At 42.5% G+C, this 15,655-nt stretch overlaps 1 protein-coding gene across 1 annotated transcript; it reads right to left on the bottom strand.

The window, feature by feature from the left end:
• Window positions 1-682: 682 nt before the first annotated feature.
• svep1l (sushi, von Willebrand factor type A, EGF and pentraxin domain containing 1 like) lies at window positions 683-14,417 on the bottom strand. The gene is made up of 11 exons (XM_002938332.4): window positions 14,277-14,417; window positions 12,823-13,017; window positions 12,139-12,312; window positions 10,114-10,287; window positions 9,851-10,033; window positions 7,790-7,987; window positions 5,809-5,991; window positions 5,208-5,405; window positions 3,606-3,779; window positions 1,203-1,400; window positions 683-826 (listed from the first exon to the last, which is right to left on the bottom strand). The coding sequence occupies exons 1-11, from the start codon at window positions 14,347-14,349 to the stop codon at window positions 822-824; spliced, it is 1,755 nt and encodes a 584-aa protein (XP_002938378.1). The 5' UTR covers window positions 14,350-14,417; the 3' UTR covers window positions 683-821.
• Between the last annotated feature and the right edge of the window lie 1,238 nt (window positions 14,418-15,655).

The following is a 15,655-nucleotide window of genomic DNA, read 5'->3' as shown; positions in this document are numbered from 1 at the left end:
TTCTCCACCTGAAGTAAGAGCTACCTATTAATATTGGCTCCATGGATCAATCGGAAAGATCTGTTGAGGTTCTCCACTTTAAGTAAGAGCTTCCTATTAATATTGGCTCCATTAATCATTTGGAAAGATCTGTTGAGGTTCTCCACTTGAAGTAAGAGCTACCTATTAATATTGGCTCCATGAATCATTTGGAAAGATCTGTTGAGGTTCTCCACTTGAAGTAAGAGCTACCTATTAATATTGGCTCCATGGATCATTTGGAAAGATCTGTTGAGGTTCTCCACTTGAAGTAAGAGTTACCTATTAATATTGGCTCCATGAATCATTTAGAAAGATCTGTTGAGGTTCTCCACCTGAAGTAAGAGCTACCTATTAATATTGGCTCCATGGATCAATCGGAAAGATCTGTTGAGGTTCTCCACTTGAAGTAAGAGCTACCTATTAATATTGGCTCCAAATGAGTGGCCAACATTAGAGGGGCTACTACATACATCACATGAGTCTAATAAGCTTCTCCCTGTTTAGATAGAATTGACAACAGCCCATAGACTAGATAGAATGATAATGTTCTGTAGAAAATCAAGATGGGGTTGAAGAAGTTGTACAGTATATTCTGATTTTTATATAAACAACCTCTAACAGAGGCTACAAGAAACGCAGATATGGACCCAAATACAAATGATAGTTTGCTTTCAAAAACTTTATTATTATTATTTAAAAATACTAGAAAATACAAGCCTTGGAAATCCAGCCCGTGTCTCTTGTGGGAGAGAAGGTCCAACTAAACCTGCCAACGTGGCGCAATCGCTAGTACATCGAGGCTACCCTAGAAAGGATACATGGTAATATAAGAGGAGGGTTTCATGGGAATGACAAATATTCTTTGACATTTCAACAGAATAATGAAAAACAATACATTTTTCCATAGATTCATGGTTCATGGCACTTCATGATGAAATTCTAGGTGCAAAATTGTAGAATCGCTTCAGTAAATTGCGTATTATCCCTAATAGATAGACACAATATTTGCACTCGGATACACATGGGAGATTGTGCCTAAGGCAGTTTATCCCTAAATTTAACGAGAAACCATGACTTTTTTATGCATTAACTTTGCTTTCTTTGAATAATGTTACACATCGGATGGATTCGCTCTGGCTCTCAGTAGAGGTACCAATGCATATGGCAGCGTCAGTACTCACCGGATCTATGGCATGTAGGGAGAGGAAGGACGCCATTACGGCACTGTACCCGTAGCTGCTTCTCATCAGGTATCTCATATCCATATACACAAACAAATCCAACAAAGTCTTGATGCCTCAGGTACAGTTTCTGCCTAGATATCCATTTCAGCCGGAGATTATTTGCCTTCAGGTCTTTATCGGACACGGTGCAAGGCTCTGACAAACAGAGATAATAAAAGTCAAAACTAAGGGTGAAAAAGATTTTACCAAATAGACAAATTGGGGGGGTGTATTTTCCCATTAACACATTACATATCTTCCTAAAGAAGAGCCACACCTCCTATATTTCTATGCAGAATAGATAAGAAGCATCTTCTAAACTACAAACAGAGGGTTCTAGTCCAGTCTACTGCCTGGGTTACACCCCCCTAACCAATCCCTTGTTAACTACCATCAGGTAGAGACTACCTGCCCCACCCCTATAAACTGCTGTCAGAGTGTCCTAGTCCAGTCCCACTGCTTCAGTGGAAACCCTCCTACCACAATTTCACAGTAGTATTTTACTATGTCTTTGAAACTCATCCTATACATTGCCATGAGTTCTAGTCCAGCCTCTGGTAGAAGACAACCATTTGCTCTAATATACAGTATAAAGGGGTATTGTACTTTAGATAGAAAACAGCAAAATCATAGTGAGCTCACTATTCAACAAGTCTATATCTCAAATGCAGTATGGGCTTGTGTAGGTGAGGAGATTGGGAAGGCCCTACACCAGCAGAGGCTTCAACATTGGGTTCTAGTTTAGATAAATATACAAAAGATAAGTTGAGCTGAAATCAGAGACTTTTAGTCCAGCCTATGGCACTTATACTTCCTAGAGCAGTGATCCCCAACCAGTGGCTCAGGGGGAACATGTTGCTCCCCAACCCCTTGGATGTTGCTCTCAGTGCCCCCAAACCAGGGAGTTATTTTTGAATTCCTGACTTGGGGGCAAGTTTTGGTTGAATAAAAACAAGATTTCCTACCAAATAAAGCCTCCTGTAGGCTGCCAGTCCACATAGGGGCTACCAAATAGCCAATCACAGCCCTTATTTGGCATCTCCCAGAAACTTTTATTTCACGCTTGTGTTACTTCCCAACTCTTTTCACATTTTAATGTGGCTCACAGGTAAAACTCCCATCCCAGACCATTACATCTGTCAGTGTCGTTGGACTGGAGGTGCTAGATAATCTGATACCCTTTGGGGCTCATTTACTAACCATCATTTTTTTAGCAATTAAAATCACAGAGAGAAAAAAAGACTTTTCTAAGATTTGCTATGCATCCAAACTGCTAAAAATCCGAACTTGTAGAAGCCAATGGCCGAGGTCCCTTCCCTTTCCATGAAGATTCTACTTTAGTCTCGATAGTTTTGAGATTTCGGATTTTTGACGCTGGGTTTTGACAGAAAACTCTACTTTTTTGAATTTGCGATTCAAAAAAAGTTGATTATTCAGCGACTTTTCTTGCAGTGACTTTTCTTGCAGTGACTTTTCCTAGCGATTTTTTTTTTGTAAATTTTAGACATTTGGGAAAACTAGTTTAGTCGAGTTTGAGAATTAAAAAAAAAAAGAGAAATTATAGAGTTTTAGTTAATCTGCCCCAATAGTTTTACATTTCTTTTTGTATCAAGAGTAGCTCCAAGTAGTGAGGAGCGAATTTTTTGGCAGGCATGGATTTGCAGCAAATTTCTACATTTGGTCATTGGCGAATTGTTTCGTGAAACTTCCGTGAAAATTTGGCGTGTCAAATTGGGCGTGGTCAGGTAAAAAAAAAAAGGTGCAGTCGCGTCAAAAAAGTGCGGGCGGCAAAAAATACATGGGGGCGACAAAAAATACATGGGGGCGACAAAAAATACATGGGGGCGACAAAAAATATATGTGGGCGACAAAAAAAAATTGTGCGCCAAATGCTTTTCATGAATTTCTCGCTGCTTCGCGAATTTTATGGTGAAGCGAAATGGGACAGATTCGCTCATCACTAGCTCCAAGTCTACATGGCTAATGAATATAAAGCTCTAAAAAAATGCACATTAAGGGCGAAGACACACAGAGCTACTTAGTAGCAGCTACTTGTCACTGGTACTAATCACCAGAAAATCCCCTGCCATAGACAATACTGACAATTGCCTCTGCTAACACACACGGAGAGACAATTATCCGTAATTCAATGATCAGTGTTGTCTATTTTTGTAGCCACAACAAGTAGCTGCTACTAGTAGGTCTGTGTGTCTTTACCCATAGGGTAATGGCAAGTCACAAACAGAAGGGATTGGCAGACTCCATGGCCAATAATTTGCTAATGCCGACTGGATTCTTATCAGTGATCGGAGCAGTGAGGGATAAAAACTGGAAAGCGTTTTCAAAGTTTTGTCTACAAACCTATACAAACTGGCGGATCGTCCCATATCCCATCTCTGCACGTAATTCTGCTGGGCCCTTCAAGTGTATAATATTCGGGGCACCTGTATTCAATAGATGCCCCATGTGCATAAAAAGATGATCTTTCTTCTATTGCGTCTCCATTCGGCACATTCGGTGGATACCCACAGCCCTCTAGATGGAAGATATTAGATTAGGATGTATCGGTGCACTGGTAAAGCAAATAATTCTATTTTTTTCTTTATAATAATAAATCAGTATTTTGTCCTTGATGGTAACTAAGCTTCATGAATCCATATTGTTGACAAAATAATCATTTTGGGTTTAGTTAATGCTTAAATGTTTTTTAGCAGACAAAGTATGGTGATCCAAATTGTGAAAAGAAAGCCTTATCTGGAAAACATAAGGTCCCAAACATTCTGGATAATAGATCCCCTGCCTGTATTGAGTTTGTGAAGAGCAGCTATTTGGCTTGTGAACCCCCATGAACCCCTCATTCTGTGTTCATTGTGTATACATTTATCTAGAAATAGACTGCACCCTCAACATGACTACAAACACCACTGATATCCTGGGTCTACATACAGTAAAATAGTAAGTTAGGTTGAAAAACCTTTGGACCCATGTCCATCACGTTCAACCATAATGCCTATATATAACCTGCCTACCTGCTAGTTGATCCAGAGGAAGGCAAAAACCCCATCTGAAGCCTCTCTAATTTGCCCCAGAGGGGAGAAAATTCCTTCCTGACTTGGCAATCGGACCCGTTCCTGGGGCAACTTGTACTAAGAGTTATCTCCTATAAGCACATTGGTGCCTAAACAGAAGACACGGGTCTATCATCTTGAGTGGGTGACCATTAGATCAACTCCAGTAGATGACCTTATTTACTTAACATTGTTCAGTCTTTTGTACATAACTTCAGGAATAGTTATTGATGCAACACAGCAGTGTCATTAATGTTCTAGGTGAAATAGATGCACTAAAACTTGACCACACACTGGCGACGTATCAGTATCCATTCCTTAATACAGTGATCCCCAACCAGCAGCTCAGGGCAACATGTTGCTCCCCAACCCCTTGGATGTTGCTCTCAGTGCCCCCAAACCAGGGAGTTATTTTTGAATTCCTGACTTGGGGGCAAGTTTTGGTTGAATAAAAACAGGATTCCCTACCAAATAAAGCCCCCTGTAAGCTGATAGTGTGCATAGAGGCCCCTAATAGCCAATCACAGCCCTTATTTGGCTCCTCCATGAACTTTTATGGTGCTTGTGTTGCTCCCCAAGTCTTTTTACATTTGACTGTGGCTCCCGAGTTAGAAAGGTTGGGGATCCCTTCCTTAATATATATTCCAAACATACAAGTACAATTATAACTATTCATTAATTTCATTTCCATGACATTTCCCAAGATGCATTTAAAATTAGCATTCCAAATTGTATGTTAGTGAATAAGTATTGAATTTTGAGATGAAAACCTTTGGCTTTCCCACCTGTTATTTGCGTTGTCTTTTCCTATTGTGGCATTAGATGTGTATGAAATGTATAAAATGTTGTCTAATCCTCAGTGGGTTCTATGGCACGTGCCAGTGTCAGTACTCACCATACTTGTGGCATTTAGGATAAAGGAGCACTCCGCTATTGCACTGCACCCTTAGCTGCGCCATGTCGGGTATCTCGTAGCCATATGTACATTCAAACTCCACAAACTCCCCGTGCCTCATGTACAGCTTGTCTCTAGCAATCCATTTCATACTGACATGGTTCTCTTTCAGCTCTTCCCCATACACAGTGCAGGGCTCTGGGAAACAAAGTCACAATCTTTCAGCACATTGCTCGGTATATAGTAACATTGCTCACTTCAAATAGGACCTGTCACCCTAAGAAATTATTCCTAATCATTTTGTATCATGTTTGAGCAAAATAAACTTTACTTACACAATCCCCCTTCACTCTTAGAATTTACAGTCAAAGCCAGCAGGCCGGCACCATTTTGGTTACACTGTTATTAAGGCAAAGCTTTGTATCACCCCAAAATCTTATGTATTTGCCATCTAGGGGATGTATAGGAAGTGCTGAATGGAAGATTAAAGTAATTGCAACATGGACCACAGATCCAGATAATATATCCTGTCTCTATTGAGCTACAAGAATGACAGTTGAACCGTTCGTAGTTGTGCTGAGCGGTTGAACAGGGCACATACCGATACAGACCGGCGGCTCCTCCCATTTTCCATTCCTACAAGCGACTTTGTCTTTTCCTTCAAGTATATAGAATTCTGGGCACTTATAAGTCATTACTGAGCCGTGCGTATGGGACTTCATTTGCGGCTCTAACGTGTCTCCGTAGCGCACCGCTGGCGGTTTCCCACAGCTCTCCCCCTGCCCTGTAGTACAAAAGTCATTCCGTTAGTACATAAATGTGTTGCATGATGGATTTATTAGGAATTAGGGACAAGGCATGAAAGCAGTGCTAAGAGATGTTGACATACGAAAAATGTATCAAGTCTTTCATTGGCCGGAGAAGCTTTTATATTATAAACCCTTCAAAAACGTAATTACAGATGGACGAGCATTTGCCAGACTGAAGAGGACTTTAATGTAATTTTAGATGCAAAAAACCTCCCCAATGAGAATGATGCATACCAACACTTATTAGACATCCCGCACTTACATAGGGAGATTATTGTGTAATTATGGCTTCATTATATGACACTGTAATCAGACATGAGGATAAAGGACATGTCCAGTGCTAGGAGAAGGTACTTAAGGGAAAACTATACCCCCAAACAATGTAGGTCTCTATAAACATATATTGCATAAAAAACACTACTCGCCACTAATACTTCTCAATCTCTCTGCTGCTTTTGACACTGTGGATCCCCCTTTCTCCTCCAGTCTCTCTGCTCTCTTGGCCTTCGTGACACTGCCTTATCCTGGTTTTCATCTTATCTCTCAGATCGATCCTTCAGTGTCTCTTACAATGGGGAATCACCTTCTCCCTTGCCTCTTACTGTCAGGGTTCCCCAAGGCTCTGTCCTGGGCCCCTTACTATTTTCTCTCTATACCTCCTCACTTGGCAAACTAATCAGTTCTTTTGGCTGTCAGTACCACCTCTATGCTGACGATACTCAGATCTATCTTTCCTCTCCTGATCTCAACCCAGAGCTTCTAACTCGCGTCTCTTCCTGCCTGGCCGCTATCTCCACTTGGATGTCCCAACGTTACCTTAAATTAAACCTCTCTAAGACTGAACTGGTTCTCTTTCCCCCATCCAACGCCCACATTGTTCCCGAGGTATCTATAACGGTTAGCAATTCTACCATCACCCCATCTTCCCAGGCCCGGTGCCTTGGGGTTATCCTTGATTCTGCCCTGTCCTTCACTCCTCATATCCAGTCACTTATCAAATCATGTCACTTTCACCTAAGAAATATCTCCAAAATACGATCATTTATCACCCAAGATGCTGCCAAAATTCTGATTCACTCTCTTATAATATCCTGCCTGGACTACTGTAACTTCCATATGTAAAACCCTGCTTCATCTAAGTAAGCCATTTTTATATATACTTAGTAGTATGTGCTATTGGGTAATCCTAAATAGGAAATGGCCATTTTAAGTACTAAGGGCCGCCCCCTGGGATCATAGGAGTCACAGTGCACACAAACAAGCCAAGGCACACATACATGCTAGGCCCCATCAGCCAATGAATAGGCAGAGTTCTGCATTTTGCTCCCACACTACTTCCTGTTACAGTTAGAGCTGCATCACTTCCTGTCAGCTGATCTCTGAGGGAACACACAGCCCATCACTAAATGGCGGCTCAAGGGAAAGGATGTAAAAGCGCAATATTTACTGTTATATATATTCCAGTTTGGGGAGATTCTCTAATAGAACACTATTATATAAATCTGTTGGTTAGTTATTCATTTTGGGGGTATAGTTTTCCTTTAATGCATCCACGTCCCATTGCAAGGGAAAAAACCAAGGCGTTATATCGACCAATATTGCTTTATTATACACCTGACATTGCAGGACTACAGCTCTTACCACTGACCATATGTTAAAGTGCGCTGGGATTTGTAACCCTACACTAACAGAGTAAAGAGAAGTAAGAACGATCTTTCCAATTGCAACTTACACCCTATTCACATAAGTTCCCATCTAGTGGTTAGTACTCACCTTGTTTCGTACAGGAGGGGTAAGTGACTGTGCCCCTAATACATGGCACTCTCAGCAGCGCTCCATCAGATATCTCATATCCGTCTAAACAGCGAAACCCAACGAAGTCTCCGTGCCTGAGGAACAGTCTCTTAGCCGCAGTCCATCTAAGCGCAATATTGCTGGAACTCATGTATTTCTCACCCAAAACACAAGGCTCTGAAAACCAAATATAAAAGGACACAAATCTTTTCAGCCAACTATAAAAACTGAATTCAGATCTACGAGTTGATATATAAGGGCGACTGTCCTCCACCATGAACATCTTTAGCTTGCAGGTACCTCAGATGGAGGCAAGAGATATGGATGGTTCTTGTGCTGAGCCTTTGTGCACCATTAAATTCTGCTCCATTTATAGCACATTCCACCCTAGTTCCCGGTGGAAAGACATCTTAAAAAAACTTTGTGATGTCCTTGCAGCATTTGAATGCTATGAGATATACTACCCAATCTATAGACTTTAAAAATGATTAATATGGCAAAATCACCAAACAAATAGATCTTTGACTGATTTGGCCACCCACATGTTGAGCTAAACCAAGCTGATCCAATGTGGTTGGCCTGGGGTCAACAATGGATTATAGTGTAGACCTTAGAAGATCTGTTGGGTGAGGACTTCATCATCATGTGATAGCTGATTGTCCCCAGCTATTGGTTGGGTAGACCATCCCAAGGGCCACATATATGATCCAAACCAAAAACCTGCCAACTAAGTGTGGAGGGGCTGAATCGGCAGCTGTAAAGGTCTTAATGATAGGGAGAGGCATAAAGGTACCTATGCTGGGATAGTGTTATAGCCAGTGATCCCCAACCCCTTGGATGTACTGTATGATATACTATCAGAATATCCAAGGCTATTGTGATACTAATATCTACAGTTAGTACTAGTGGTTGTATTTATAGTTTATGTATGTGAGTGTATAGATTGGTAGGTGGGGGTTAGGTGTGCTGGGTTTACTTGGATGGGTTGAACTTGATGGACACTGGTCTTTTTTCAACCCTATGTAACTATGTAACTATGTTGCTCTCAGTGCCCCCAAACCAAATTTTTGAATTCCTGACTTGGGGGCAAGTTTTGGTTGAATAAAAACAAGATTTCCTACCAAATAAAGCCCCCTGTAAGCTGATAGGGTGCATAGAGGCCCCTAATAGCCAATCACAGCCCTTATTTGGCTCCTCCATGAACTTTTATGGTGCTTGTGTTGCTCCCCAAGTCTTTTTACATTTGACTGTGGCTCACGAGTAAGAAAGGTTGGGGGCCCCTGCAGGGCCGCTGCTGGCCAAATGGGTGCCCTAAGCAGAAATTTACTTTTGTGCCCCCTCCCCCAAATGTTACGGAAGTAAAAATAAAATAAAAAAAAAACACCTACTATAGGGGCCCCACACACAGTGCCCCCATTTGCCCCCATAGACAATGCCCCCATAGTAAGTGCCCCCAATAGCCCCCATAGATTGATTGAACTATCCGGGACAGCGGGATGCGCTATAAAAACCGGCGGGACAGTGTTGGGGGGTATGTTATAATATATAAAAATGATTTTTTTTGGAGCAGCTGGGATGGTGCCCCCCTGGGAGTTGGTGCCCTATGCAGACTGAGTACTCTGCTTATAGGGAGCGGCGGCCCTGGACCCCTGCGTTATAGTATATCTTAGGAAAGGCTGTTCTTGCTGGATTTTGCTTGGTATAGGGCAATTTTATAGTAGCATAGCTTTGTGGTTTAGCTCTCTACAAGGTTTGGGGTGGGGCTGTTCTGCTGAATGCTGCTTAGATCAGAGGAACACCTACAGTATACAGTGCTTTCATATTTCTATGGCATCTCTATTATATAAATGATCCCGAGGAGACAGCATGAAGAATGAAGAACAGAAGAATAAAAAGCTTAAATTGCCGGCAGGGTCTATAATACCTTCATGAATGATGAACAAAACAAAGCAAGAGGATAATAACAAAAATATGTCTATTAGATAAAAAATAAAGGGGACAATAAATGCAGATATATAACCAAGGGAACTGTGCTCTCACCTATACAAACCGGAGGGTCGTCCCATTTTCCATTTCTGCACGTCATTCGGGGGTTTCCTTCAAGCACATAATAATTTACGCACACATAGTGCGTTACTGAGCCGTGCAAATGGGAAGCCATTCTGGGGGATACTATGTCGCCAAACTGTACCACCGGCGGGGGCCCGCAGCTCTGCCCTTGTTCTGAAACGCAAGGGCACCCATTTAGTTATCTTGCTCAGTCGGAGGGGTGGGGGGGGTAAAGATTCTGGATGGAAACTCACTTCTGCATTCTGGGATTTCGACCCACTGCCCCTTTTTACAAAGAGCTTCTTTATTTGTGTGAAAAACAAAACCGCTGTCACATTCGTACGTTGCTTTTTCCGTAGATCGGTAAGTGGCCTTCCCAGATACGAGCCTCGCGTTCCCTACGATTGGCGCAGGGCCACAAAGTAAAGCTGGACAACAAAAGGAACCGCAGGGGATTATGGGATAGAAGTATTTACAAATTGAAATGAAAGAAGACATTATTTGTTGTACAGTTAACTGTTTTATTTACCATAACTAAGGCAATTAAGCCCTTAAGAAAAAGTAGAAGGGTTATTTACTACACTTTGCACACTGCTCTCCTTGCATGTGGAATTGCTGCAGGTCTGTGTGTTCTGAAATGGAGGTGACTACCCCTGAATAGTGATGTAGCGAACATCGCCGAAAATGTTCGCGAACCCCTTCGAGGACTTTCGCCAAAACTCGCGAATATTCGCGAACTTTGCGAACCCCATAGACTTCAATGGGAAGGCGAACTTTAAAACCTAGAAAAGCCATTTCTGGCCAGAAAACTGGTTTTAAAGTTGTTAAAAGGGTGCCACGACCTGGACAGTGGCATGCAGGAGGGGGATCAAGGGCAAAAACTTCTCTGAAAAATACTTGTAAAAAAAACCGCCAAAAAAAAAAACCGCCAAAAAATAACACCAAAAAAACCCCCGCAAGCTATTCCTATGTATATGCATAGGCGATAAAACGAAGCGAAAATATGCGGCGGAAAAACCAAGGCGAAAAAACGCGGCGCCAAAAAAAAACGCGGCGAACCCAAAGTGGCGAACATCGGCAAAAGTCCGCGAATTTGCGCGAACGCGAACACCCGATGTTCGCGCGAATTAGTTCGCCGGCGAACAGTTCGCTACATCTCTACCCCTGAATACATTGCTGCCTGTGTTCAGCAGCACTGTATTCATAAGGGGCAGAAAGAGAGGCATGTAGGAGCTCTTACTTCTGCCCCCTAACCCTCCCCTAACTTGCTTGTCATTCAGTGTGCAGGTTAGACCCGGGCCAACACAAATGGGTGCCAAGCCGAGCCCCCGGCCTGATCCAACCCCCAGCCAGCAACTCCTCTCTCTCCCCTCCTCTGATTGGACGAGTTATGGGGGCAGTGGGGGCTTTTGGAAATCCCCCACTGAAGGGTATAAAAAGGCATGATAGAATGTAAACAACTTGGAAGTTTTATGTACAATATTGCATTTGTACATTGTTTCCCCATCGATGTAAATTAAATCTTATCTGATTTCTGAAGAACAGAATCTAGGTGGTGTTCTTGCATTGTTACCCAATTATTGGGCCTTACAGTTACAAGACATGCCTTTAAAATCAATATAGAAAATTGATTCCAAGATTGCATCAACCCCAGGCATGCCGGAATGATCACTATGGAAAATGGATATTGAGCACTGCATTAACCCCAGGCTTGCCTGAAAATAGAATGAGCACTGCATTGACCATAGACTAAGCCAGTAAGATCACAGGAAAGGAATTCTAAGCATCGCGTTAATTTTTTTTCACTCCAAATGTAGCAGTTTCACAAAAAGGTTTGCAGAAGGCGAAATGCAGAATTTCGCTGCAAATCCATGCCTGGTGGAAACATTTGCTCATTAAGATTTCTGAACCATCTCTACTGCCGGACTACCACTAACATGACTATCTTTCTCCACTCAGCTGAAGACTGAAACTCCCTCAGAAGGATTAAAGATGGATGAACATTGCTCTCAAGTGAGGTCCCCAGGTAGGAAGGCAGCTTTGTGCAGCAGGTTTGGGTAGGCCGGTCCCTAAGGCAACTGTCTCAGCCAACTTGGCCTTGATCTGGAACTGCCAAACACCACCCACTCCCTTGAAGCTTCTCCCCTTTTGGGCACTGCCAAAGCCTATTCTTGGCTTTTTGGGATTTATAGTACTACCATGATAAGTATAAACGGAAATTGCTGTAACCGGGCTTACATAACTATGTATAATAAGAGTCAAGCATAGTGAGCACTTACAGACACACGTAGGGATATTAATCCATTGGCCATTCCGACACTGTGCTTCGCTGTGTTCCGCCATCTCATAGCCAGCATTGCACACAAACTTTACACTCTCGCCGTCTGTGTAGTTGGCCTTTAATTCTATAATATTTGCATTCTCCACCGCCGGCGCCCACCTACATGGCTTTCCTGTACAAATAAACAGAAGAAGAGGGAGAATGGCAGGGATTTTGTTATATAGATCATTGGCAAAGTGACTATTTACACATCCTGCATTTCTGCTGTGCCAAGGGTCTTTCCCTGACTGAACTAACATGCCCTGTGGAATTTGCTTTCATTTAAATGGAGCAAATCCAAATCATTGTAATTACCAACTGCTCTGTGGTGGACACTAGTTACTTACTGGAATGTTCTCTGCGCAATTTACTCAATTGCACCCATTGAAGGGGACACTTGACCTTAATTAATGAGACTTGAGATAGGTTGGGGGGGTTCTACAAGTACTGTCAGTGGAGCAGTCACTATTTAGAGCACCTACACCATATTGTAGTGACATAGTAAGATGGAGACATCAGATACTCACTGTATTCTTCTCTAGAGGACAAACAGTTCCTCATAGTGGTGTCCAATGGGCGATTACAATGTCCTGATTGGAAGAGCTTGAAGTGAGTGCAGATGGATTTATATCACAGAACTTACCCAAACACTTGGGCCGTGGGTCCCATCCATTCTCAGTACATCTGGCTACGCCGTATGTGTCATTTTCATTGGTCTTGTTGAGTGGAACATAATGTTCATAGCAGCTATACTCAATCGCTCTCAGTGTAGATGACGGGAATGAGTACCAGTACCGGAACTCTCCGTTCTGCAGCTCAGGTTGGTCACACAGTTGGGCTACAGAAGCAAAACCAACATAGTTATCATCTTACATGCAGAAGAGCTTACAATTCATTTTGCTTGTTTAAACTTTTAAGACTTTTTTTCATTTCTGGAGTGGAAGTGAGAGCAGAGCATTCAGTAACCCTTCCTTTCCAATACTTTCCCATAATTTCTCTTAATTGCTTGTTGTGTCCATCCTCATTTTGCCACTGTATTTACCATATACCAAAACACCATACTGACCCAGTCCTACCTGGGGAGATTGGCAACTGATAATATATACCTTGCAAAGAGGTCATGGGAACAGACCTTCCTTGACTCCTCGCTGAAATTTACCCCCTTCTGAACAACCACAGGTTTCATGTTTCAGTACATTCTGCACCACCATATACCTTGATGTTTGTATTTGTTATTGTCCGTTGGCTCCTTTGCACTTCAGTATATCTTTTCTTTTTTAGATGCATGATCAAAATCTTTTGATCCTGGCTTGTACCTTGGTAGTTACATCTCTAGCTAAAGATCTGGTGCAAAGTATAGGAACAATGTCAGTTGTCATAGCCCCACAGAGCAGCAGATGTAGGAAGGAGAAGTGTAATCCAGTAGTAGGGTTAGGCAACATGGAGACAGCAGGACCAGTAGGAAAAGTGACAGTAGACAAGACTGGGAAAGTAGAGCAAGATGGAGGCAGTAGGGCAAGTAGAAAAAGGGACAGGAGAAAAGATTGGGAAAGTAGAGCAAGATGGAGGCAGTAATGGGGAGGTGGTGATGGAACTGCAAGACCAAGACAGCAGAACAAGTTAGAAATAGTTGTAGATAATGGTGACTGTAGGGCAGGGATCCCCAACATTTCTTACTTGTGAGCCAAAGTCAAATGTAAAAAGACTTGGAGAGCAACACAAGCACCATAAAAGTTCATGGAGGTGCCAAATAAGGGCTGTGATTGGCTATTAGGGGCCTCTATGCACCCTATCAGCTTACAGGGGGCTTTATTTGGTAGGAAATCTTGTTTTTATTCAACCAAAACTTGCCCCCAAGTCAGGAATTCAAAAATAACTCCCTGGTTTGGGGGCACTGAGAGCAACATCCAAGGGGTTGGTGAGCAACATGTTGCCCCCGAGTCACTGGTTGGGGATCACTGCTGTAGGGCAACTCAGGGACAGCTGCCCAGCCTACAGATATTGGTTGGACTTCAACAGTGGTTAAAGGGCCATAATGTGCAGTACTACTTTACACACATATCCAATTAAATATATTATTATAACATATCAGCTTACCTGCTTGCTGGGCTCTCACCACAATACAGCACAGGATGGAGGCAAATACATAGAGAGATCCCCAGGCAGACATGGCGGCTCAGTATGTAAGCCTGTGTAGTTCCTACCCTTCCTCCCTGTGAGTGAATAAACACACTGACAGACCTTGTGCTTTTATCCCTGTGTTTGTGTAACTCAGATAAGGATTTCAGGAGATTTGTTTAGGTTTTATTCCAGTAATTGTCCACCAAACCTCCCCCTCTACCTTTTTGACTTCAAATCCCAGCATGCTTTGTTATGTTCTCAGTCGGATACATAAGTAAATACATTGCTCAACAGCGACTTTAGCTCCTACTGAGCATGCTCCATGAGATATAAAGTCCGAATCAGAGTTCCTGTTACCAGTGATACCTTTATTGCTGACATTTTTTGTTCCAACAAATCCAGTTTAAAAGGCATACAGAGCTTATCTGAGAGAGAGAAAAATTAGAACAATTCATTTTTAATAATTACATTTCACAAAAAAATGGTAAATAATAGAAAATCTTTACTTTTGTATCAAATTGTACCACCCAATTGGAAAAAGTCCCAACAATGGGTCTCATTTGTCACCAACCCTTCTGCAAGATAGGAGAACCGTAATAGTACTTCAGTTCATCGTGAAGCAGAGACCAATGGAAGTCAATGGTTGGTGGGAATTTACATTCTGTGCCATTAACGCCTACCTTGTTATATCATACTGTGGATATTATGCTTATTGCTTAGACTGATCTATTTGGGTTTTGGGGAGCTGACTGAAAAAGAGATGTTGTGACCATCTATAGGGCGAAGACACACGGAGATACTTAAGGTGCCCATACACGGGCAGATCCGCTCGCTTGGTGATGTCGCCAAGCGAGCGGATCTTCTCCTGATATCCCCCACCTACGGGTGGGCGATATTGGGAGAATCCAGGGTAATTCGATCATTCGGCAATGGGGCCAAACAATTGAATTATAGTGACGGGTATAGGCGAAGTCGGTCTGGGGACTGCATCAACGAGCCAATGTGGTCCTTGATCCGACTAGATTTTTAAACCTGTCCAATTGAGATCTGTCCGATTTCAGGCCAGATATCGGTCAGGCAGGCCTGATTAGGTGCCGAATTGGTCTAAAGCTGGCCATACACGCACCGATAATATCGTATGTAACCTCGTTTCGTACGATATTCGGTGCGTGTCGGAGAGCCGGAGAGACAATTATCAGTAAATGATCAGCATTGTCTATTTTAGCAGCCATGCTAGTAGCTCCATGCGTCTTCACCTTTAGGGTTTATTACTGTGTAGGTTGTCGCATATAGAAATCTATTGTCCTTCTGCCATTGTAGGGAAACAAATAAGACAAATCTTTCAGCTGGCCTAA

Source organism: Xenopus tropicalis, chromosome 8 (genome assembly GCF_000004195.4).
Source record: "Xenopus tropicalis strain Nigerian chromosome 8, UCB_Xtro_10.0, whole genome shotgun sequence".
NCBI lineage: Eukaryota > Metazoa > Chordata > Amphibia > Anura > Pipidae > Xenopus > Xenopus tropicalis.
Note: the sequence above shows the minus strand (reverse complement) of the source record. Positions and strands in the feature narration are given on the sequence as shown.

Excerpts from the sequence above, each read along its gene's own strand:
- svep1l (XM_002938332.4), bottom strand. The coding sequence starts at position 14,349 with ATGTCTGCCTGGGGATCTCTCTATGTATTTGCCTCCATCCTGTGCTGT. Across the intron at positions 12,313-12,822 it reads CCCACGGCCCAAGTGTTTGG|GAAAGCCATGTAGGTGGGCG; the intron begins GTAAGTTCTGTG and ends TTATTTGTACAG. Across the intron at positions 10,034-10,113 it reads CGAAATCCCAGAATGCAGAA|AACAAGGGCAGAGCTGCGGG; the intron begins GTGAGTTTCCAT and ends CTTGCGTTTCAG.